Source organism: Eschscholzia californica, unplaced genomic scaffold (assembly GCF_041429995.1).
Source record: "Eschscholzia californica isolate CP2 unplaced genomic scaffold, dmEscCali1.0.p SCAF_2, whole genome shotgun sequence".
NCBI classification, from domain to species: Eukaryota; Viridiplantae; Streptophyta; class Magnoliopsida; order Ranunculales; family Papaveraceae; genus Eschscholzia; species Eschscholzia californica.
Genome location: NW_028238309.1, coordinates 92,501 through 116,716, shown reverse-complemented (window position 1 = coordinate 116,716; position 24,216 = coordinate 92,501). Strand labels below are relative to the sequence as shown.

Below are 24,216 nucleotides of genomic sequence, written 5' to 3'. Positions count from 1 at the left end.
TCGGAAATATAGTTATGTTTTCCATTTTTTAGTTGAATGAGGATATTACCTTTCCCTAGCACCGGTATCTTTGAGGAGTCACCGAACTTTACACACCCTTTCACACTTTCATTCACTTCAACAAACAATTCTCTTTTTCCACAAATATGATTACTTGCACCGGTGTCGAAATACCAAGTGTTTGTTTGTGATTCGTCAAAACCATCACAAGAAAATAACAATGTAGGATCAACATTAATTTCTACTTCATCTTCAACAAGGTTTTGATTCTTCCTTAACTTGATTTTTATACTAACATTCATTACTATAATGCCCGAGCTTGTGACAATTATAGCATTCAATATCCCTTTTGTCTCTACCTTGGCTATTATAAGCTCTAGTAAAGTTTCCTCTACCTCTTCCTCTTGGTTCATTTGTTCTTCCTCTATTAAAAAAATTTCTTCCTCTTTGGTTTCCAAAGCCTCTTCTACCATTATCATAACCTCTACCATAACTCTCATAGCCTCTTTCTTTTTGGGGTGTATATTGTTTTTCTTCTAAAGTGAGTTTTGCTTGAAGTACTTGATCAACCGAACAATTTGAAGAGGTTGCGACATTTCTATTCACCCTTTGTTCATGGATTTGCAATGTTCCCATCAATTCATCTACCGTCATGGATTCCAAATCTTTTGATTCTTCAACGACAATAACCACATTATCAAATTTAGGTGTCAAAGACCGTAAAATCTTCTCCATCACCCGAACATCATCACATTTTTCACCACACCTTTTCATTTCGTTAACATTAGACAATACTCATGAAACATAATCGGAGACAAGTTCTCCTTCATTCATACTCAATCTTTCAAATTCACCACGCAAAATTTGGAGACGAACCTTTACCACTTTATCAACTCCTCTAAATGAATTCTTGAGAATATTCCAAGCCTCTTTCGATGATTTTGCTTCGGACACTTTTTCAAATGTAGGACTATCAATTCCTTGATAGATAAGAAATAAGGCTTTTTTATCCATCTTTCTTGAGTCTTTAAGAACACACTTTTGTACATCATTCATAAAACTCTCTTCTTCTTGAGTTGGTTCTACATAACCATTTTGAACAATATCCCACAAATCTTGAGATCCCAATAGTACACTCATTTGAATACACCAATGTTCATAGTTCTCTTTAGTTAACCTAGGTATTTGAGGTTGTATCATATTTGACATTTTCTTAAAAGATCCCCAAAAATTTCACAAACCCTAGATCTCAAAAATGTTGAAAAAGCTTGAATTGATAAACTAATATGGCTCTGATACCAATTTGTTGGAGATTAGAGGTATAGATACTTCAATACACTCAAATAAACTCAAAAGATTCACATCAACATACTTTCACATAATAAAGCTTATTTAGATCTACACAATCTCATAAAACAAGAGACACAAAGTTTTGTCACAATATTAAACTAGATATTGAAGTTAGTTCTTACCTTAAACACAATATTCATACTAGATCTATGTCTTCTTCTTCAAGTTTCTTGTATACTATTCTCCTTTTACATTCTCTCTCTAGATTGTTCTTGAACTTGACTAAGAAAAGAACTCTCTACACCCTTTTAATTAATTTCATGAGGCTTTTACTTTTTTACCCCTTCTAGTTTGGTAAACCATTTACTCAAACCCACACTTTTATATTGGGCCCAAACCCAAATTTGGTTTAAAAGCCCCCTTTTCAACAGATTTGACTCTCTCTCTAAATCTCAATCTCGAAATATGAAGTAACGTTAAAAATTAGCGGTTTAAATACTACTTTTTCTTTATTTCGCTTTGATTATGTGAACTGGGTAGATGATATTGCTGGTGATATAGATGAAAAATGGGAGAGAGAAAGGAGTTTTTGTTGGTGGTGACTGATGAAAAATGGGTAGGTTTAGAAAGAGGGGGAGAGGGTTAGGGGTGGGAATTTAGCCCGGGAGCCCGAAACCCGGCCCGGAACCCCCGAGTCCGACGAAAAAACGTGCTGCCCGAAGCCCGAGACGGGCTTTGCCCGCCCGGCCCGCTAGATTTTTGTGGGCGGGCTTGGGCTCTACTAAGAAAAGCCTTGCCCGAGTACATTACCCGAACACAAAGCCCGAATCACATACCCGACTTATATGGTCCGTTAGATTAGAGATGGATGGTCAGATTTAGATTTTTGACGTTAGGGTTTGTAAGGTATAAAACCTCTTTTTGCATCTCCATTCTCCTCTAATCAAAATGAGGAAGAAAAAGAGGGAGAGGTAGGGAGAAATAACGAGAGAGAGAGAGAGAGAGAGAGAGAGAGAGAGAGAGAGAGAGAGAGAGAGAGAGAGAGAGAGAGAGAGAGAGAGAGAGAGAGAGAGAACGAGAGAGTGAGAGAGAAGGAGACTGAGAGAGAACGAGAGTGAGAGAGAGAGAACGAGAGTGAGAGAGAAGGAGATTGAGAGAGAAAGACAAAGAAATGACGATTGAAACATAGAGAAATATGAAGATTAAAGCAAAAAAACGAAGATAGTGAGTTGTTGGTTGAAGATAAGCTATGAAGAGTGAAGGTTAACATCATGGAAGATCTACAAGAAATAGATCTTTATCTCTTTTCTGCAAATATTCTCTTTACTCTTATCTTTTCTCAGTAAATATTTTATTTTCAAGTAGATTTGTATATTTGCTATTGGGTAAATCTAAGAAGAAACAATAAGTAAATCTTTTAGAAAGTTTTGATATAGATCTGTGAAAATAATTTCATGAATCTTTCATGTATTTAGATCTGGATATATATTTATCTCTGTCTCTCTCTATAAAGATAAAAATTGCAGAAGATTAGTATTTGTGTTAAGGTCTAATATTTGTGTAGATCTCTACTTCTTTTTTTTCATGTTGATCTTCCTTTGACTTACTAACAAATCTAGGGTTCATGGTGGTATTTGTGTTTTATCCAAAGAAATTAAAATTTTAAAAAATTAGAAATTTGAAGATGTTCGGCCCGCTACCCGGCCCGCCCGATGCCTGTTATGCCCGTCATGGGCTAGTACCCATGGCGGGCTTTGTGCAAGAAAATCTGACTTTTGCCCGGCCCGAGCCCGCCTGAGAAGTCAATTGTTCATTAGAATATGGTACCCGAAACGCCCGAGCCCGGACTAGAGGTGCCCACCGGTACCCGAGCCCGGCCCGTTTCCCACCCCTAGAGAGGGTGAAAACTTTACTGGGAAGAGAGTAGTAACATATCTTAACAAAAAAAAAAAAATAGTAATAACATGAATTTTTTTTTAGTTGGTGTCCAATAAGTGGAACATAGAAAACTTTTAAAAAAAGTCCTCTATCAAACCAAACGGTAGAACATATAAAGATATTAGAGAGAAAATTATTCTCGTAGAAAAAGTTTTTCGAACTAAATGTTTCTCTATTTTTTTTTGTTTTCCCCTAATTGCTATCAAACACAACCTAGGTTTCCTACCAATTTTTACCTTTTAGGGGACTTCATTCACGAGATTTAGTCTCTTTGTTATCGTTTTTTTCAAATGAGTAGATATGCTTTCTCTGTTCTTTAAAGTTCAACAATATGGAGGCACGCGATGTTTACTTTCTCCCACTATTCAGCGCTCTCTCTGTGGAGGAGAAAACTCCGTTAATGGTGGATGGAGAAGACCTTGTTCGGATATTGGGATCATCAAAAAGTGGAGTAGTTTGATCCCAAAGCACCAAACGAACCGAAATCGGCCAAGCGACTTTCTAAAGTACTTCATGGTCCAAATAAATTCACTTCGACAGATGTAAAGCAAAATGTGTTTCTAATTAGATTTATGACTGAGTCTGAACTCAATTTGGCACTAAAGAATTTTCCATGGGTTATTTGTAGAAGACTTGGTTGTGATTAAAATCGCAAACGAGATATTGTGCCGGGAGACCATGAGTTCGATGTAGTTTGGTTTTGGACGCAATTCCATGGCATACCACTCACTATGTCACTTAATACGCCACGACGCAAGTTAGTCCACGCTAAAGTACACGAGGCAATAAGTTTGTTGGGCTAAAATACGCCTGAGCACAAGTTAGCCCAGGCGCGAAGGGAAAAATGCCCATATATAAACATGAAAAGCCCGTGATCGATTCTCGCTTATGTTTGAAAACAATTGCTTTGATGTTTGACAGTACTGCAGACATTACTATCCAATTTTCGCTTTAATGGTTACCCTAAAGTGAAACTAAAAATGAGGATCACCCCGAAACGAACAGCTCTCAACATAAAAGGATTAGGGTTTAGGTTGTTAAACAAGAGAGAAAGAAACCTGGTAACTTGGCCAGTAGAGTAGAGTAGCTTCCCTTCAATATTCATTGGTCAGCATTTCGGTTCCATCCCTCACTTAACGGTTCCCACTTAACTTTCAATCTCAGCCTTTAATTTTTTCAAGGGCTGAGATCGAAAGCCCTAATAAATTTAACCAAATTAATTCTCCACCCTCTACTTTCCTTGTTCAATCAGTCATTTGTCTCAAAAAGCTTCAAAGAGCCCTAGTTTCAAGTTGTCCATTTTTCATCATCAGTTCAAACCGAAGAGCCCTAGCTTTTCCGTTGCCTTCATCTACTACTCTTACTCTTCAAAAATAAGGTAACTTTAGATATTATATCTATTAGGATTTTCTTATAGTATTGTCTTCCATTTTTGTTTGACTTACTTCTCTAACTTTCAGCTACTAGTCTAGTTGTTGCTCAAAATTTTGACATCTGTTTTCCTAATTCCCTCTCTACAAGGTAACTTCAGATCACAATTTTCTTTTTTTATATTAACATATAATGTCCCTTACATTTCTTGGTACCTAGATTGTTCTTATTTTTCATTGATTTATTCAAGGTATCTATGGAAGGAATATCTATAGACCATAATGTAGATCTTGATAAGGATATTGATCATGGGAATTTTGGTGAAGAAGATGATTGTGGACCCGAAGATGATTGTGAATCCGGAAAAGAATGTGTAGAGAGTGAAAAAAAGTTTGATTGTTCAAACTTTAGTAAACTAGAACTATTGGAATTACTAAAGATTGGAACAATACACGATAATCTTGAGTTTGTGTTTGAACTTTTTAAGAAATATGCATTTTTATCAGGGTTTCCTGCAAAGAAAAGAACTACTAAAAGAGACTCTAGTGGTTTGCTTCGATGGGTTACTTATTCGTGTGGTAGAGAAGGAAAACCTAAAAGTACTTCTTCGAATTGCTTAAATCCGAAACCCTCTTCCAAAACAGGTTGTTTAGTTAAGATTAGAGTAACGCTTGAAGAAGACGAAAGATGGAAAATAACGTCTTCCTATCTTGATCACAACCATCCATTAAGTCCTAGCAAGTCTAGATTTTATAAATGCTATAGAAACATCAAGTCATCCGTAAAAAAAGATTCAAAATTGCATGATAGAGCAGGAACTCAAGTATGTAAGAGTTTTGACACGGTTGTTGAAGATGAACATGGTTATGAAAACTTGACTGCGAACAAAAAAGATTGTCAGAATTACCTAACAAAAGTTAGGCCATTGCGCCTTGGTGAAGGCGATTTAGTTGCAGTACAACGTTATTTCTTGAAGATGCAATCGCAAAATAAAGATTTTTTCTATTGTATGGACCACGATGAAGAAGGTATGCTGAAAAATGTATTTTGGGCCGATGGAAAGAGTAGAAAATCTTATAAAGAATTTGGCGATGTGGTTGCATTTGATACGACTTACTTGACTAACAAACACGAAATGCCATTTGCTCCATTTGTTGGAGTAAATCATCATGGTCATACAATCTTACTCGGGTGCAGTCTCATTTCAAATGAAGACATAGATACATTTGTTTGGTTGTTTCAAGCATGGCTCGCTTGCATGGATAATTGCCCTCCTCAAGGAATAATTACGAACCAATGTAAGGCAATGCAGAGTGCGATTGAGATAGTATTTCCTAACACTAGGCATAGATGGTGTTTATGGCATATTTTGAAGAAGTTGCCTGTAAAGTTTGGTAGCAATAAACAAAAAGATCAGATCAGTTCGACGCTGAACCATTTAGTATATGATTCTCAAGACCCTAGAGAGTTTGAAGAAGGTTGGTTAAACATGCTTGACAAATATGATTTACATCAAAATAAATGGTTGACTAAATTATACGCAGATAAGTATCGTTGGGTTCCAATTTACCTTAATAATAGTTTTTGGGCTAGCATGTCAACTATACAACGAAGTGAAAATGTGAATACTTTTTTTGATGGTTATGTTGATTCTAAAACAACTCTAAAACAATTTTTTGAACAATATGGCCATGCATTAAGAGATAAAGCCCAAAAGGAGGCGGAGGCGGACTTTAGGTCATACGCACACCAGATACCATGTGTAACTAGATTTGCCATAGAAAAACAAGCTCAACAAGTATACACCACAGAGAAGTTCAAAGTATTTCAAAATGAGTTGATTGAATTGTTATATTGCAAGGAAATACATAGTTACCAAGAAGGCATGTTCACCGTACATGACATACGGGCTGACATTGTCATTGGAGAGGGAATGAAGAAAAGAATGGTTTATAAAGTTTATTGCAATCAAACGAGTGGCAGTATACATTGTAGTTGTTTTATGTTTGAGTCTAAGGGCTTATTGTGTAGGCATTCTATATTGGTGTTGCTTGATCTTGGTATTGACTTTATTCCAGAAAAATACATTCTTCGTAGATGGAGAAATGATGTTACGAGAGCACACACAAAGTTGTCAATTGGATATGATGATAGGGCAATAAGTGAGAATCTTCATACATATGATCGATTATGTCGTGCATTTATTGAACTTGCAGACTTGGCGTGTGATGATGATCATCGTTGTGAACGATATATTGAGTGGGTTGAGAATGAGAAAAAAACGATACCTTTGTTTAAACAGAGTTTAAATCCAGATCCAATCTCGAGAACTAATGTAGGTAGTAGTTCCAACGGTAATGATAATGAAGAAATCTTGCTTGATCCATATTGTGTGTGGCGTAAGGGACGACCTCATACAAAAGAGTTAGAGTCTACACTTTTCACCAAATCGAAGGAAAAAGATGTGTCAAGTAACAAGAGAACCAAGGTTCGTTACTATGCAATCATGATTTTTTTACTTAGAAGTATTTTTAGAAAATACAACTATAATGAAGTCTTTTATATAGTAGGAAGATGATGGTCTACAAAACGTGGGATTTAATGCTACTCAAGAAAGTCATAAAAATCCTCCACATAATAACAAATGTGCATATTTTTCTCATTTTTAATTGTAATCTTTTGATTGTTTGAATATTATAGTCATTGTATGAATATTTTGTGTTACAGGACAATGAAGGACCGGGAAGCTTGGAATGACTTGATGAAAACCAAAGCGATTAGAAGTTGAGAGTCGTTCTCAAAGGATTCTTCTATCTTCTTGTCAAGACAATATGATGTCTAAGTTTTTTGTTTGAGATATGTGGAGTTATTAAACTAAAAACACCATGACCATAAACACTTGTTAATCTATCTTTTTTTCTTCTGAAGTTTCATCTATTATTGAATCCTTGTATAAATTGTTTTTATTTTTGTTTCCATACACTCTTTAACATATTGCATAACAGTTCATCAGTATATAACGAAGAAATAACTCCAACACCATAAAGTTTGGAATGTATTTTAACAAAATAGTGGTCACCGTTACGTTCCAAATAGTAGAAAACTTCTTAATTAACTTCTTGAAATAGCTACGTAGAACTAGTTCACAACAAAATTAAAAAGTACAACAAGTAAAAAATCCTATTACATTTGAATATCTTTCACTGGAGATGCAAAAGGCTTCATGGGTCCAAGGGACGGGTCCTCTAGACAGGTCGTCTAGGCAGGCTTTTTGGGAAACAATTTATAACGCCACAGAACCTTCAAAAGTTCAAAGGCAACAAGCACACAACTTCAAGTGCAGTTTTGAAGGTCTAAACATTAAAATCTCCTCTTAAAAATACTTCGGAGAATTACACTCTGCTTATTATAGGTACGCACAGATAAAAACACTTGTTCTCCAAATTGTGTTTTGAAGAGAGTGGTCGCCAACTGGTCATGTTGAACCAAAAATGAACTGGCACCCCACTTTATGAGAGTATGCAACACGGCATAGGTCTACCGGGCGTAAAATCACTCCTCCTTCACCCTTAGTCAGAAGGGTGAGAGGAAAGAGAGTGAAAATTTATAGATAAGATAGGGTAAAACTACATCAGTTCTCAATAGTTGCTGCTGCATCAATGTTGTATTAAACAGACTCAGTTTATGAGTGGATTGACAAACTAATGAAAGTCTTCTTCTGTTTGATGAAATAAATGTCCTTAATAACAAAGGAAATAAACCTAATAGCCACTTGAGCTTCATCTTCCTCTTTCCATTGATCGGTCAGAATAAACTTCATCTTCTTTTTCTTTTCATCGATTTGATTGAGTTTCACCATCTTGTTATTGATTCGATGCTAATAGATCCAACTTCATTGAACATGGTCATGTAAGACCACTACTCACATTGATCAGTATGAAAGATTTCTTCCCCAAACACGGTGTCTACTCATACTAATCCGAGGAGGTGAATGAGGCAATTGCGTCCATCTCCTGCTGCAAAAGGAGAGCTTCTATAAACACGTCTAAGCTCTCACCTTGCATCACATCATTTATAGAATGATGGGTGATCCCCACACGATGATCAGTCACCCTTCCTTGAGGAAAGTTGTACGTCCTAATTCTTTCAGACCTGTCGCCGCTACCAATCTGTCCCATACCATGAGTCACCTTCCAAAAGGAAAACCTATTTGTGAAATCATCTCTTATGCAAGAAAATTCCTTACCTGCTCCATTCGAAGCTTTGATCTGCTCATCTGAATTCTTGACCTTTCTATCTCGTACAGCTTTGCACAAAGCACTTTAAGAGCTTTCGCCTTGTTCTGTCAGTAACAACAAAAAGCTATAAAAAAAATCACTAGGAAATGTTCCCCCTTTTAGTAATGAAGTAACATCAAACCGATGGTTTAGTAGTGCACTATCAATCTTTAACACCTTGGGTAACAGATTTTGAAACATAAAATATCTTTCATCTGTTGAATCGATGCGTGTTCTTAAATTCTTTATTCTTCAAACAGAATTTTTATCTCAAATTTGGATCTCAAGCAGAGGCACTCAGACAATTGATGAAGCCATTATTGGGCCGAAGTAATATGAGAACGTTTCAATGGGTTAAGAAGGTTGTTACCATATGTTGAGATCGTTCATCTTGTATGGAGACTGTCATCCCTGAAGGAATATGAGTTATTCTGACGGCACTATTGGTGGTATTTGCATGCTGACCACCTGAACCACCTGATCTGTAAGTATCAATTCTCAAATCCTCATTTTTTAACTGCACATCGACCTACAGAAGAAAAGAAACCCCATACTGTATATCAACCTATCTCACCTTCGTGAAACATAAATCACATAAAGATACGGAAATAGAATGGATGCAAACACCTCATCAGCCTGAGGGAGGATAGCAACAGACACAGCACTAGTGTGTACACGCCCAGACTTCTCTGTCACAGGTACTCGCTGGCAGTAGAAATACGTTCACGTTTTGAAGTTATTTTTCTCGGCGATCATAAATTAAAGAAAAGATAATGAATCACACAAGTACCTGAACTCTGTGAATACCACTCTCAAATTTAAGTTTTCCATAGACACCAAGCCCTGTAATTGCTCCACTAGCTTCCTGAAAATGAGTGAAGGACAAAAAAGAACCCAAAGAGAAACCATGAGAAGAGAGAGAAAAAAGAAAGATCAGACAAATAATCGAGCGCGTTTGGATTTAAAGAAGGCTAACAAAGACATACAATTGACCCATCTAACAGTGATCACCTCTCACCTATGAAGAAAAAGTCGGGATTAATCCCCGAGTACACCCCGACTACTCCTCAGTCCCCATCTTGCCGACTCGACTAGGAGCCAAAACCCTAGTCCCGTGGAATTCCGAGTAAATCCCCGACTTGGTCCGACTAGGACCGAGTCGACTAGTCGGGCAAGTCGGGATTATTTAGCTGAGCTTTTTTTTTTCTTTTGCTCAAATCGACAAAGGTGGTTTAGGATTTGCTCATTCGGCTTTTCACCCTTCCTCTCCCCTCCAAATATCATTATAACCAGATTGAAGTAATTTTGAAGTTTTCTTGCTCTCCAAACAAGATTCCAAGTTTCTCTATCTTCTCAATCTTTTTAGAACTTGTTGGTAGTTATATGTGTGCTTCTTAGGGATGAATTTTTAGTGTTTATACTTCATTAAGACCAAATACTCAATCTTTTTAGAACTTGTTGGTAGTTATATGTGTGCTTCTTAGAACTTGTTGGTAGTTATATGTGTGCTTCTTAGGGATGAATTTTTAGTGTTTATACTTCATTAAGACCAAATACTCATATTTATATCTATATATAATTATATATTTATATTCTACGACTAGTCACGTGTAAATACGACTAGTAGCGACTATGCCTAGTCCCAAGTCCGCCGACTAGTCCCCCTTGCCAACTTTTCCAACATAGCCTCTCACGCATTACATGGAAAGAATGTTTTAGACACTTCAGACTTTATATTTTCGTTTATAAGCACAAAAAAGCATTAGTATTTTTAAGTTGTTGGACAACATAAAAGCATTAGTATTTTTGTTTATTAAACACTTAAGACTTTATATTATTGGAGTGAAGTAGAAAAATGATGTTACGTTATATTGTTATGTGTTTACATAAATGATGTCATTTTCCTTGCAAGAAATGGTTTACTCCTTTTACACATTAAGACATACGTCTTGAGGTGATGTCTCGTCTTGTGAGAGCAAACTGCCTTGAGGCGTAAAAATGTACTTTAAAACATTGCATGGAAAGGTTATAAGGATGAACAAACCCAAGCTAACAGGTGGATGGATGCCCATCAAAAGCTTTAAAACTACACCATCTAAGTTGTGGCTCACATAAATAAAGTCATATTCAGTAAGAAATAAAGTATACCTTGTACCCTTTAAGATCAGACTCCACTACGTCTACAACTTCAAATCTCCAACCTTTCTTCTGTGTGTACCTTTCGTACCTGTTACAGAACTTCATGTTGTAAGATCCAAGTACTCAACAGAGTGTATGTTTTTGAGCAGAAACCTTGATTAGGCAATGCAACATACATTTTGAAAATATCCATAGCAAACAGAGATGCCTCTTCACCTCCAGTCCCTACATCAGATATCATTGCAAATGTTAGTTCAAATGAAAAAAAAAATGTTCAATAACTCTAAAACGTTCTTTGATTTTCTGGAATGGTCATACAATATATCCATAATTATAACTCGTCTGTATTTGGATCCACAATTTAGTACCTGCCCTCACCTCCAGAATGCAACCCCTTTCGTCAGCGTCGTCCTTAGGTAGCAAAGCTTTGAGAAGGAGCTGCTGCAGTCTGTTCTCCTCCCCCATAGCTTCAACCAGCTCATCATTTACCATGTCACTCATGTCTTTATCTTCGGGGCATTCGGACATCAGTGACTTCAACCCATCAATCTCCTACAAAATCACAATGCAAGGCTGTCTCATCATCGTCCATGATACTCTATAAATCCAACAAAAATGAACAACAGCGAATAGAGTATCCGTAAAGATAGAGAACATCTTTGGAACGCTCGTGAATGATGACTAACCTTCTGTTTGGCCCTCAACTCAGTTATCAGATCCATAGAACTAGTGAGCTTCCGAAGCTCCTTATTAGCGCGCGAGTAATCTGCTGGTAAGGCTTCAGGCTGTCTTCAATTTACGCCAAACATTCAAATGAAAAAGGTAGAGTGTGGAGTCGTGGAGGGAAGAAAGTAAGTAGGATAAAAATTACCTTGTTCATAATATTTTGGAGATAGTTGGCCCTGTGTTCAATTGCTGACAGCCTCTGATCCATGATCTTAATCAGATCATTGGACAGTTGAGACCCCGATCCTGCAAATAAATTAAACTCATAAGTAGTGGCTGGTCTTTTGTGTAATTAATGTAGGAGTGTTGGAGTTGAAAGGGTAAAAAGAGAAGGAAACGCACCAGAAACGGAAGAAGAGTAAGAGCGAGGGAACATAGGCATCATCAATGACGAACAAAAGAAACATCTTGAGTTGATGAGTGAAGGCGGAGGAGCAGTAGTAAAGCATCTGAACTCCTGAACTGCCACATTTCTCCATAAAGAACCTACTACTACTACTAATCTCCACATCTGTATGTTTTGATCAATCAAAAGAAGAGTAAGAACAAACCCCAAAAGGGTGTGTTAAATTTTTTGAATCATTTCATGGTATCAATTTTACAAGATTTTGAATTGAATTATATGCAAGAAGAAGTACCATACAACATTGGGGAAACTACCCAATTAAAAAGAAATACCATACAACAAGGATTGTCCCATTGATCATACATATTAAAGTTGAGGAGAAAATTTTAATCTAATCCAAAAACGCATTAAATACTTATTTATCCAACAGTAGAAGTGATTCTCAAAACAAATACAAGATGAACATGCTTATTTAATTAAGAAATGAACCTGTTAGAGTGAAAAGAGATGTATCAAAATCCTTCTCAAACGGAAGAGTATAGAGAGAGAGAGAGATCTATGTACCTACCTACTAGGGTTACTTTTTACACCAGGTTCAGAGAGAAGGTGGTGGAACCTGTTAGAGTTTGGGGGGAATTAATCCTTCAAACTAGGGTTCGTTCGTTAGTTAGTTCTCTCAATCTAAGGATAGTGTTAGAAACGCCCCCCCATTTCTGTTGAAGGCGCCCTATCTTTAGGAGTATGTGAGAGATTCTAGTGATTTGTGGTGGTTTTCTATAATCAAATGGATTGTTTGGTAATTTACACTTGAACTAACAGAACCAATCCATCCAAGACTCAAATGTCCATTTCAGATGGGTCTTAATATAATAGATGATATACTGATGATAGTGATCACCATAGGATTGCTATAGAGATATTTTGGGTAAACTGCTCCTCCTTGAGGACTTTCAACTTCATGCCTTCCTCCTTGAGGAGGAGGAGGAGGAGGAGGTTTGTTATTTTCATCAGTGTCATAAATTTGAATCTATAATCTAGGTTTTGTATTGTTGATACAAAATTTTAAAGCTTAGTAGTGACCTCATGCTTGTTACCAACATACATAAAGTGACAACTGATTGAAACAATTGGAGATGATCATCGAATGAGACGTCACTACTAAAAACTTTATTTGTAACAATAATTCATCACAACACCCCCACTCTGTGTACAAAGACAAACAATAATATCTATGTTCCATGAAAACATACAAACAAATTGATACCCATGTAAACATACAATCAAGTTCATTAGCTTCACAAAAAAGAAGAAGAAGAAGAAGATGAAGACGAGAACCTACAATTACAACATAAAATACATTTTCGAATTATTAATTATATATACAACAACACATTTATATAACTGCAGCAAACCTGCTTGCCACACTAAAAATCTCTTGCTCAAGTAGTAGAAAACCTGCAAGAGGGAAAACCGATTACGAATTTACTATTTGCGTCATATATGGTTGCTTCATCTTCAGTAGAAGTTGTGTCTCCCCATTTTGAGCAATCTCTCTCGGAGATTGCAAATATTATAACCGGAAAAAGCTAGTAGTGTTCTCTTCATCTAATTGAAATCTTCTTCTTTACCCTGTCATAATATTATCACACATCTTAATAAACAGATAGAGGAGAAGAAATTTAGGTTCAGATACCAATAACATTTCATTTTATGCAAGGAAACTTCCTTCCAGAGACCTTATATCTTTAGCTCAAAAGGCATTTTATTAATCTAATCACTTGCCTGCCTTTGGTTTCTGAGCCTTTCATCGTTATTTCTATTGTATACATCCCTGCCGTTAGATTTCTGATACCAAGCAAGCTCATTATTAACATTGGAAAGAAGCTTCTCGGAATACATTAGCCTCTTGCTAAGCTCCTCATTAACGATTCCTGGCACACTGTTTTCCTGTAAAACCAAGATAACTTAGACATAACAAATGGGGATGATTTTATTAAGAAAGGAGAAGATGAAAGATCGTACCTTCATCTTTGTTGTCCTTTGTAGAATATTCTGTTTGGCAGATTGTTTCTTCACCATATCATCCATCTCTGTCACTTTCCGACGTAGATTGGCCTTGTCCATCTATGCAATGGGCAAAAGCAAAATTAGCTATCTTAAGTACCAACGACATTGATGCTAAGATATACAACTTGTTACGTGTTTCTACTTTGTTTACTGATTTTTTGCACCTTTAACATTTCATTTTGTGCTGTGAGCATGTGATCTCGTTCTCTTAGTTGTTCAACTTTCAACTGGGCAGCTAGTATTTCTGATTCCCTTTGATCTTTTTCCTCCAAGTAGCTGCATATAACAAGAAAAACATGTGAAAAGAACAGAAAACATATCTTTGGTTATAGTATGACGTTAAAAATTTAACAATAAGTCCAGCAGTGGATAACAGTACATACTTAAACCAAGAAAACATGGTCTTTTCACGAAATTGTCTCAGTTCATTTTGTTGTTCAGTTATATGGATTTTGACTCTGCAAATTCACTTATTTATGTTTGTATAAATGTGACATGTCATAAGTTGTTTCTATATTAGCGTAAGTTCAAAGCATTCAGCAATGGTGTTTCAGTATCTACATTCTACACCCACAATAAAAAGGGGATTAATCTCACCATTGTCTTTCTTCCATTAAATCATTGACCTGCTTTCTTAGCTTCAGAATCTCGTGCTCCTTGATCAATAAAAACAGACATATATTAATGTCTGGCAAGAATAAATAACAGAAACCCACTCCAGAAATAAATTGATAATAGTATTTCCATGGAATTACCTTTGCAATGAACTCTTCTGTTTGTTGTTGAGCTACTTCCACCAACTTTTGAACTTCACCCTGATCAACCAAGTTCTGGAAAAAAACCAAAAGGAAAAAATAAAGCATTTAAAATATCAGCAGATACTCTGGTAGAAGAACGATCTCAGGTGATTGAATGAGATGCTATCTTGGAACTTACGGCGTAGTTAGTTATGTCCAGTTTGACTGCAAGTAAATCCCTAATCACATCATGAGTCATGCTTTCTGCTGCTGCTAGTCTAGCATGTAGCATGCACACCTGTGAACAAGATTTTATAAGTTACGTGCAACTAATATTCAGGCATTAATAGGATCCCGTTGGAAACAAAATATCTACTAGGTAGCCATTTTGCTTCTTTATTTCTCAAAGAATGAACAAAAGTTTACTTCTTTTTGTTGTCTAGAAGCCAATGCCTCTAGCTCTTCAATTCGAATCCTGGCTGCTGACAGATCTTGATCCCTCTCTACATTCATCTGTTGAACCAAACCCTGGATGCATCTAAAAGGTGAGCTGGAACCTCTTGACCTCGAAGTTTTCTCCAGTGCCATAGATGTGGAAGTTGATTGATCGGCCTTCACTTGACGAACCATGGCCTCTAACATATTATACTGTTCCAAAAACAAATTATTAGATATCTTAAGCAAGCACTTGGGCTAGCACAAATATATTGAGATGAAGAAAAAGAACTGCATCAATTTAAGGATTTGTTACAACACCTTCTGCTGGTACAATGATGACTGGGCATCAGTGTGTAGTTTTAGTTCTGAGATATAGTCTCTGCATTCTTTGATCTTCAAACCACAGAAAACCATGTTATAAGTGTAATTTGGAAGGAAAGTGCCATCACCAAATTTGTTAAGACATGCAAATGAAGGGAAAACAACTCTGGAACCCATAGACCCACCTCTTTAGCCTGTTCCGCGTTTTCCTTCTCAAGAACCCTAATCCTGTTTTTCGACTCATGAAGCTCTAGCATCTGATCATCCAGGTGCCTGGCATGAAATTCTTATCTTAGAACTAGTAGATAATAATCCAAAAAATGAGAATATCTGAGAGGTGACAACTATAAAGCGGAGATACGAACCCTGGTATCTGCTCTCCTGTTTGTTGTTCAACATTGAAATTTTCTGGATCTATCATTTGTCTGGAATCCCCAATAGCTAATGTTCTCTGTACTGGATCTCGGGTTGCCAGTCTCAGATCTTCTCTCTTGAACTGGTGTCTCTCTACCTCCTCACCCATCTCAAACACCTACAGTGAAAACATAGCAATTACTAATCAATAGTGTAAAATGCTGAGATAACTTAAGATTAGGCTATTGTGTACTAAGAAGTTCCAGAACATCCATCAACTATTATATGCCACTGTATTGTTTCAGAGATCCATCAAATTTTCTTCTTTTTCGCTTCCTCTAACAAGCAATTTCAAACAATCAACTCAATCATAAGAAACACCAAGAAACATCCATTAGGAAAAGAGAGGAAAACCTCACCTTCTTCTCCAGTACATTTATGGTATACTCAAGCTCCTCGACAGATCGTTCAAGAATCCTAGCTTCCTCTTCCTTTTGTTCAGCATACATTTTACTTGCTTCTGACTCCTATAACATTTCGATACAACTTTTGTTGGAAAGAAGTGGAGCAGTAAAACTTAAGCCTATACCAGTGCTAAGAAAAATAAAGAGAAGTCCACAACGTATACCAACCTGACGAGCTTCAACTGCAACAGCTTCATTCTCTTCAGCAAGTGCATTGGCCATCTCAAGCTTATCTTTCAAGGATATGACCTTTTCACGAAGATGGTCTCTCTCACTGGTGACACCTCTTAGTTCATCCTCAATGCTGACGACAGAAGAAAGAATCTTTTCCTCTGCAGATAATGCCATGCGTAGAATCTCTTCTTCCAAACTTTTAACAACCTCAATTTTATCTTCCAATTGCTCTTCAATGTCATCTTTTTTAGCAAAGAGATCATTTACAAGGTTTCGGAGATCAGAATTTTGATTTGACAGCACATCACACATGTCTTGAGCTTGCTCGTATTTTGAGTTTGCCATAGATAGTGCCGCTTCACTAGTGGCCAGCTGTGCCTTGAGCTCTTTATACTGGACCACGATGACATCAAGCTGTGTAGTTTTCAAGGCTAGTTCGTCTTGAATCTGGGTGAGAGCTACAACCATCTGTTCAGTTTCATCTTTGATGTCCTTGGAATTAGAAGTTGATTCCTGCAATAAACTCAAGTCGAACAGCAAACCCTTCAAAATAATGTCTTTTCGAGCCAAATCCTTTTTAAGCGAATTATTCTCAGTTACTAGCTTATCTTGTGTCACTCCAAGTTCTTCTTCCTTATGCTCTGAGTCTTTCCCGAGAGAATATCTAGGGAAGAGAATTGGATTAGATACCCGATAATCCATCTTATCACTTGGAGTAGCTTCCTCTGTGCTAATTGCACTTTCTAACGCAGAGGTGTCCTCCCTGAAACCTCTTTCTTCAACATTGTTTAATATGGGCAGGAATCCTTTCTCTCCTGGATGAAGGAATAAAGGTGATGAACTAACGCCCAAGATTTTCTCGGAAAATCCCCTTATTTGACACTGGTACATTACAAATAAAGCAAAACCTTTCTCCATTATCTCTGAAGAGATATCTTCCAGTGATGATCTTGATGTGCAAATGCAGTCCAACAGGTCCTGGCCCAAGGAAGAAATGTCAGCATACATTAGCTTGAACCGCTCCTCTACGTCTCTCTGAGTTTCATGAACGGATATTTCTAGAGAAGAGACCAAGTTTTTTATTTCTTCTAAACTTGAATGGAATTGGTCCTCTAATGATCCATATTCCTCTTGTTGCAAGCAAATGGTAGTTGTGAGCCTCTGTACTTCTTCAATTAAGCTGGCTTTCTCTATCTTCAATTCTTCTCCTGCTTGCTTCCACCTATCAGTCATGTGTTTTGCATTTTCATTTGCTTTCAGCAATGTGTTTAACATAACATCCGCTTCCTTCATGGTGGCTTGAGCCTCTTCGAACTTAACAATGAAGTTACTGGCTGCGTTAATCTTCTTATCAGCAATTAACATGGCACTTTGGAGCTTGAGACACAGCATCTGTGTGAAATAATAATAAATAAAAATAAAAACTACTATTGAGTGCCAAGTTAAGGTTTGCTTCCGTAATTAATAACTATCAAAGGAGCACCAGAAAAAAAACTGCACTTAAATGAAGGACATTATTTACAAAACAATAACATTAAAATTCAACTGGTACCTCTCTGGTGTCATGGCGTCTTTCTTCACCTTCCTCCATCCTTGAATCATATGATTGAACCTGCTTACCTGTTTTTAGTAAAGCTGGCTGATTAAATCCTTCTACATGGTCCATATTTAACTCACTGTCATTTCCATATATAAGTGATTCATAAGAAGAGATTCTTTGCTCATGAGCCAATTGGTTGCGGTCAAAAAGTTTGGCCAACTGGATGCGTACTTCCAGGAAGCTAGTGAATGCCAATTCTACTTCGTTCCTCAGGTACCATACTGCTTCATCAGTGCAACTAAAGTTTTTCTTGGGGTTCTTCATGTTTCCTAATTCTTGCCCATCAAGAGTAAAGGGCGACTTTCTAGTGTACGATTCCTGTCCATTTACCTCTCCAGACAATCCAGTACTAGAAGTAGATATGTCAGAAAGTGATGATAAGCTATCATCACATGACAAACTTCTATTTTCTGAATCGTGCATATCCTGTAGTGCATCAATGCTACTTTTTAGGACATGCAATCTCCTATTGGTTTCATCTAGCTGGTCTTTAAGTTTAATGTCTCTGGTGTGTTCTTTCAAATCAACGAATTGCTCCTTAATGGCACTAATATCTTTAGACAAGTCCTGAAACAGCTTTGGGAATGCAGAAAAAGTTGCAGCAATATCAGATAGGATGGCGGACAAATGTGTCTCTGTATCTGCATAAGATGCATAAATGGCCTTCTCAGACTCCACGATTGTTTGCCTAGCGACTTCAACTTGAACATCAATAGCCTCAAGTGCCATAGCAATCTGTTCAGCTTTAATATCTGAAATCCTGAACTTCTCTTCCTGAAAAGAAATAGCCAACTTCAAGTCTGGAATTTCTTTCTCACCACCTTTTGCCTCTGCACCATTGCAAAAGCTGGATAGCCTTTTTACTACTACAAATGCAGCATAGGCACGTTTTTCTGCGTCAACAATCTGATCCTCCATAGTTTTAATCATACTTTCGAGCTCCTGTATTTTACAGATCTTCTTGCTCAACTGCTCGTGCAACTGGAGCGTTTCTCTGTCCTTCTCGTCATTTTTTAGCTGCTCAGCATCAGTTATAGCTAGTGTTGCCCCCTTCAAGGAGTTTAACTTGAACTCCATTTCTGAACCCATTTTCTGTGCGTCCTCTAGACTTTTTCTTAGTTTTAGGATTGTCTTTTCCTTTTCTACAAACATTTTGGCTGCTCTCCCAACATGTTCACTAATCCAATTTTCCCTTTCAGGAAAAGAACTTACAATTATTTCTATTTGATTGGAAGCATCTTCAAGGGATCTACAACCGTCTGCAATGAAGGTTGTGAGTTCTAAAGTTGCTTTCTCCCACTCTTCAGCCAGACCTTTCATTTCGCTTTCTCTGGATGCTATGGTATATCGCAGTCTCTTGTTTTCTTCGGCTAGAAGACATAGTCTCTCTTGAAGTTCTTGCTGAAGTGTGGTAAGGCTGTCTTGCAAGTGAAGAATTGTTTGAGCTGTCTCCACTTCAACTTGCTGACATACTTGTTCCACTTCCTTCTGTTGGAATAGCTGTGATGCCCGATCATCTTGATACTGCCTTATTAGTCCTCTGGCCTCTTCAAGGTCTTTATTCATCCTATCCAACCTAGATTGCAACCCAGAGCCTGTGAATGTGTCTTCTGTCATCAGAAACTCGTCCAATTCACCAAGAACCTCAGTTACCCGATACTTGTCAAAAGGCTCGTGTCGATTTTGATGCTGAAGCATAGATTTTATCTGTCCAAAATCTTCATTTCCAATTACTTCAAGGTATTCGAGATTCTCCTTCTGTAGAATATTGAGCTCTTCGATTAAGCGGACCTGCTCAGATTCCATTGCCTCGACTAAGAACCTTGCTTCCATAAGTTCCTTCTCAGTTTCACTAAGCTGAACAGCTAAGGTATTATCCATATTCTGGTCATTCTGTATTTTTAAATCTTTATCCTCTTCCTTAGTATAAAATGCAGTCTCATTGTATGTATCAGCTCTGACAACCTGTTTATGTGTCATGGTTAACTTTCAAGAAGGATTCCACAATACTAGGATTTTAAATTAGTCATCTTGCACGCTAGAGAAAACATTAAAGTTGGAAATAGGAAACTCACAGATAAGTGTTTATCTGTTGGCTTAACAGCATTGCCAGACACGCAGTCACCAATCTGCATATAGTAATAGAACATGAGGAGATGGAATTATAAAATCTAAACAGTTGCATCTTCAAATAATTAAGAAACCATCCTTACGGAATCAAAAGCAGCTTCACCGGGGTTCAGATACTTGTCAAGTTCTATCTGCAATTTAGTAACTTCCCTGTGGACAACCAATAAATGAGAAAGCAGAAAAGAAAAATGGTACCCCTGCTGGTAGCTCACGCTCATGGAACTTGAGCTCACTAAACTATGCTCCATTGCTCCGTACATGAATAATAAGATTTAGTAAATGATTTTAAAACACAGGACGTACCTAGTCAGTTTTTCATTTATTTCGAGACACTCATTAAGGTTCCTCCTGCAATTTTCCAATTCATTTCTGGTGTCCATGTCCTGCTTTTGCATAATTAGAAGAACTGGTACGTATATTAAACTTAAAAATGAGAAGGAAAAATGTTAATGCTGCATGTCGAACCTGATCTTCTGCTTTTGATGAGAACTCCACCGGCTGACAGCACTCCTCAAGGATTTTCGCGAGCTGCAAAGGTCCAAACTGTAGTTTCAGAATCTATTCATAATTAGTTGTAGAAGTAAAGAAACACAATGCATCCGCTCAAACCTGATCACGTAGGTCAGAAATCTCTGTTAATAGTGTTTCTCTCTCCCCTCGCTCATAGAAATCTTCATACCTGCAATTTGGAGTCAATATCGTTCTTCCTATTACAGGACTAAGAAAGAATTTTGTAGAAGTAATATTTATGTTGAGAAACTTGGTAAGAGTTACATTCTGAGCTGTTCTAGGAGTCTTATGTTTTCTAGTGCAAAACGAGTCACTTCTGGATTCCTGTCAATTCTTGCTTGAAGCAAATGAATCTCTTCGTATAAAGCAGAGTTTTCCTCCATGAGAAATTCATCAGCAGTAACTAAGCCATCAGCAAGCAAATCGAGTCTTTTAATTTTCTCCTCACGGAACCTTAGAATCATTTTATTACGCTGTGCATCCTCCTCCCGTTGGTGTACCTACAAATTGCAGCAATACCATTAGATGCATATAAACTCGTCCAGCAAAAACCTCTTTATAAACTAGCATAAGAAAGCTTTATTAAATCACAAAAATTGAGAAACTTAGAATAACCATGCATACCAAGCGATTCATGTGTTCCATTTCAGCTTCCACTCTTCTGACAGCTGTCTCCGCCATTCTTTCTCTCCTCAGAGCACCAGCCAATGTCATTTCAGTGCATTTGATCTGATACATAGAAGAAACTGTTATACATCACTTAATCATCCGAGTACTAAAAACAAAGCAAATGCTTTATTTCAAGGATGCATGTAATACCTTGTTTTTATTAGTACATGCACTACTTTGATGATCAGAGATACTTTCTTTGAGAGGGTAGAATGTTTCCTGAAACTGAGATTGCTCCAAGTTTGGCAAGCAAAGTGATAGAGGCCTGGATGGTGTTTGATGCTTGAGCACATAGGTCAACTGGTCCTGTTTTACAACTCTTAAGAATTTTAGTGGTTAAATTCTTAGGCCCAAGAATAGAACTTGCGAAAAGTATATCTACCTTTAACTGTTGTATCTGGCGCTGCAATCCCAACACATCACCTGAAGCATCTTCATTGACTTTAGCCTTTAAAGGAAAGAAAAAGAGGGTCAGTAGGTACTTCGTGTTTCCATGATAAAGTGAATAAACTTGGATAGATGAATAATTACATTGTTCTGAATAAGTTTGGCACGCTGCGCAAACTTCAGCGTGCTTAGAGTTTCATTTGCAGAGCTAGACAAAAGCATCAAGCAGGTTTTAAGATGTGGCCACTGAGCAAATATAGGTGTCTCAAATAAAAATACAGACAATGAAATGAAACAAGAGGAAAAGTGGAAAACCAATTAGATGGGCTGATATTAGCAATAATCGTTGTTTTTGAATTTCCACCCAAAGAATCCTACACAAAAAGCAATATGCGATTTAGAATGCTATCCCATACATGTATTACTGCGACAACATTCACGCATTCAAGGTTAACATTGTTACCTGAAGAAGAAATGTGAGTCTGGAATCCCTGTATGGAATATGCCTGTGTTTCCCGTGCGCCACATCGACCAAAGACATGATCACCAGACTGCATAAAAGGAAGGTCCAGTGCAACCACAGAATCACCAAAACATGATCAAATTGTATATGATTCCAAATTAGATTTAACTGAGACAGATGAGCTACCAACTCCGCAGCATTTCCGACATTTCAGTACCACATCAGACATATGCACCGTCTAGTTTTTTTTTTTCCGGAAAAGGAATGTAAATACCTAAGTTAGCTTTTAGAGCTTCCCCTTATTATCACCCAAATTGTATTAAAATGTTACAAAGGAACCAGTTCCGGAGAGTTTCATAAAATGAAAACCCAAATCAGTGGTTCTTAGGACTATCATGTTACACGTTGTTTTTCATATTCTCTTCATTCACAGCGGAAGGAAAATTGTAGGTTAGACAGTTAACTATCAAAATGATTGACACTTGCTATGCCCATAACATGCTAAGTAAGATCCACTACTTCATCGAGAAGTAGAATCAGGGAGCTAGTTAAAAGAATGTTTAGACTTATTTACCCCAGAGTTGATAGTGACTTATTGATGTTTGCAGCTTCTTTCAAACGTTCTCCTTCTGCACCAGAGCTTTTCTGCCTAGGATGTGAAGATAGCTGAGTGTCAAAACAAGCACGAGTAATCCACATAGCTAACCTTAGAATTTAATTACTACCTCTCGGAACCAGCAAGGTCAACCAAGTTTAGCCTCCCAAACCTAAGGTGCTTTGTGGAATCAATATCCCGCCGACTCTCAATAACACAGGTGAAGACACTGTGTGACCGACTGCTCTCGCTGTTCATGTGAGTTGCTGCCATTCTTTTATTTGCAGAACCCTATAAATATTCGATAAGACATGTCATAAACTTGACATTGGAAAATTGTGTATTCAACTACAAACGCACCTGTAACAGAAGTTTGACAACATCAGTCACAGTGGTCACTTCATGTTCGGTAAGGTTTTCTACATACACGCCTTTCCTCATGTCTTCTCTAATCTGCAAAATGGTTTAAGCTATCAGCGCAAAACAAAAATAAGCAAGTAAGGAAAGCATTAATAAGTCAAAAGGAACATCTAGATTACTTGAAGATTAGTTGATGAAGGCTCGAGTAAATCTGTTATCTGTTCATTATAGATCTCAAGAAATGAACACCTGCAACTGTATTTCAAGTTTTCATCCGTCGAGTTCTCCTCTTCCTGAGCAAAGTTCGAACAAGAATATAAGAAGATTCTCTCTTCAATAATAGTAGTAGCTAATAAGAAATTTTTGGTATCTAACCGCATGAATCCTCGTAAACAAATATTCAAAGATACGAGGTGTTATCCCGCAATGTCTGTTAAGTTTGCCATCCATCTCATGTATCTCACCCATCATAGTGTAGGTTTTCCCACTGCCTGTCTGGAAGAACACATGATCAATTTTCAGAACTCTAACCACAATACATTTGTTAATTATAACGGTATAAAAAATTAACACCAAATTACCTGGCCATAGGCAAACATACAACTATTATAACCAGACATGCAATTCTCCACCATGGGCAAACCTGCAATAGTAAAGAGCTTCTCCTACGAAAGGAGACAGGCGACAATTCATCATGTATCATAAAGATTGAATATTTTGCATACAAAAAAAGAAAAGAGAAATAATTTGTACCTGTGAAATGGTCTCGCAGGCGACATGATCGAAGGTGAATCTTGTTTGGGGATTCCCAAGCCATGTTAAACTATGAGAAGTGTCCTGCCTCAAGCATCTAAAATTTC

At 37.3% G+C, this 24,216-nt stretch overlaps 3 protein-coding genes across 16 annotated transcripts in view; 1 reads left to right on the top strand and 2 right to left on the bottom strand.

Moving 5' to 3' along the window:
* Positions 1-4,109: 4,109 nt before the first annotated feature.
* LOC147554836 (protein FAR1-RELATED SEQUENCE 4-like) lies at positions 4,110-7,526 on the top strand. Of its 6 annotated transcripts, none has more exons than XR_015234316.1 (5): positions 4,110-4,606; positions 4,689-4,749; positions 4,850-7,087; positions 7,167-7,245; positions 7,327-7,526. XR_015234316.1 is itself a non-coding variant. In XM_086659841.1 (5 exons), coding segments are annotated over exons 3-5 (2,310 nt in total). In that variant the 5' UTR covers positions 4,110-4,606; positions 4,689-4,749; positions 4,850-4,855; the 3' UTR covers positions 7,329-7,526. The 6 variants fall into 6 exon arrangements, 4 of the variants coding, with proteins under 4 accessions (XP_086515967.1, XP_086515970.1, XP_086515968.1 ...); XM_086659841.1 differs by having other exon boundaries at positions 7,170-7,245; XM_086659844.1 differs by lacking the exon at positions 7,167-7,245.
* Positions 7,527-8,107: 581 nt separating this feature from the next.
* LOC147554835 (peptide chain release factor 1, mitochondrial-like) lies at positions 8,108-12,749 on the bottom strand. 8 transcript variants are annotated; one of them, XM_086659845.1, is made up of 12 exons: positions 12,656-12,749; positions 12,084-12,252; positions 11,887-11,987; positions 11,702-11,800; positions 11,384-11,567; positions 11,192-11,240; positions 11,025-11,103; positions 9,667-9,741; positions 9,504-9,581; positions 9,247-9,405; positions 8,846-8,941; positions 8,108-8,768 (listed from the first exon to the last, which is right to left on the bottom strand). In XM_086659845.1, exons 2-12 carry the CDS (start codon positions 12,250-12,252, stop codon positions 8,574-8,576), a joined length of 1,284 nt encoding a protein of 427 aa, XP_086515971.1. In that variant the 5' UTR covers positions 12,656-12,749; the 3' UTR covers positions 8,108-8,573. The 8 variants fall into 8 exon arrangements, with proteins under 8 accessions (XP_086515971.1, XP_086515975.1, XP_086515972.1 ...); XM_086659849.1 differs by having other exon boundaries at positions 11,702-11,804; positions 12,656-12,721; XM_086659846.1 differs by having other exon boundaries at positions 12,577-12,693.
* Positions 12,750-13,232: 483 nt separating this feature from the next.
* The window catches only part of POK1 (phragmoplast orienting kinesin 1), an 11,963-nt gene continuing 979 nt past the window's right edge, over positions 13,233-24,216 (bottom strand). Inside the window, exons 2-34 of one of the 2 annotated variants that reach the window (XM_086659840.1) lie at positions 24,110-24,216; positions 23,938-24,021; positions 23,732-23,851; positions 23,536-23,649; positions 23,357-23,449; positions 23,127-23,287; positions 22,976-23,050; positions 22,402-22,489; positions 22,254-22,312; positions 22,083-22,146; positions 21,934-21,999; positions 21,702-21,857; positions 21,507-21,611; positions 21,147-21,382; positions 20,982-21,051; positions 20,838-20,900; positions 20,676-20,755; positions 20,456-20,522; positions 20,318-20,371; positions 18,195-20,207; positions 16,637-18,034; positions 16,424-16,531; positions 16,016-16,182; positions 15,836-15,923; positions 15,648-15,722; positions 15,318-15,539; positions 15,091-15,189; positions 14,910-14,984; positions 14,752-14,810; positions 14,319-14,430; positions 14,110-14,211; positions 13,870-14,034; positions 13,233-13,716 (exon numbers count right to left, since the gene is read on the bottom strand). The exon at positions 24,110-24,216 is cut by the window's right edge and continues 49 nt beyond it. In XM_086659840.1, the coding sequence (XP_086515966.1) occupies positions 13,693-13,716; positions 13,870-14,034; positions 14,110-14,211; positions 14,319-14,430; positions 14,752-14,810; positions 14,910-14,984; positions 15,091-15,189; positions 15,318-15,539; positions 15,648-15,722; positions 15,836-15,923; positions 16,016-16,182; positions 16,424-16,531; positions 16,637-18,034; positions 18,195-20,207; positions 20,318-20,371; positions 20,456-20,522; positions 20,676-20,755; positions 20,838-20,900; positions 20,982-21,051; positions 21,147-21,382; positions 21,507-21,611; positions 21,702-21,857; positions 21,934-21,999; positions 22,083-22,146; positions 22,254-22,312; positions 22,402-22,489; positions 22,976-23,050; positions 23,127-23,287; positions 23,357-23,449; positions 23,536-23,649; positions 23,732-23,851; positions 23,938-24,021; positions 24,110-24,216 (6,569 nt within the window). In that variant the 3' untranslated portion in view covers positions 13,233-13,692. Of the gene's footprint in view, positions 13,717-13,869; positions 14,035-14,109; positions 14,212-14,318; positions 14,431-14,751; positions 14,811-14,909; positions 14,985-15,090; positions 15,190-15,317; positions 15,540-15,647; positions 15,723-15,835; positions 15,924-16,015; positions 16,183-16,423; positions 16,532-16,636; positions 18,035-18,194; positions 20,208-20,317; positions 20,372-20,455; positions 20,523-20,675; positions 20,759-20,837; positions 20,901-20,981; positions 21,052-21,146; positions 21,383-21,506; positions 21,612-21,701; positions 21,858-21,933; positions 22,000-22,082; positions 22,147-22,253; positions 22,313-22,401; positions 22,490-22,975; positions 23,051-23,126; positions 23,288-23,356; positions 23,450-23,535; positions 23,650-23,731; positions 23,852-23,937; positions 24,022-24,109 lie in introns of both variants that reach the window. The other variant, XM_086659839.1, reaches the window with a different exon arrangement.

What these genes read in the sequence shown, in the direction of transcription:
- LOC147554836 (XM_086659841.1), top strand. Translation starts at nt 4,856, where the DNA reads ATGGAAGGAATATCTATAGACCATAATGTAGATCTTGATAAGGATATT. An exon ending in CAAGTAACAAGAGAACCAAG is followed by an intron (nt 7,088 to 7,169) that starts GTTCGTTACTAT and finishes TTTATATAGTAG; the next exon opens with GAAGATGATGGTCTACAAAA.
- LOC147554835 (XM_086659848.1), bottom strand. An exon ending in GCTATGGATATTTTCAAAAT is followed by an intron (nt 11,104 to 11,191) that starts GTATGTTGCATT and finishes GTTCTGTAACAG; the next exon opens with GTACGAAAGGTACACACAGA. An exon ending in GTGGTATTCACAGAGTTCAG is followed by an intron (nt 9,582 to 9,666) that starts GTACTTGTGTGA and finishes TTCTACTGCCAG; the next exon opens with CGAGTACCTGTGACAGAGAA.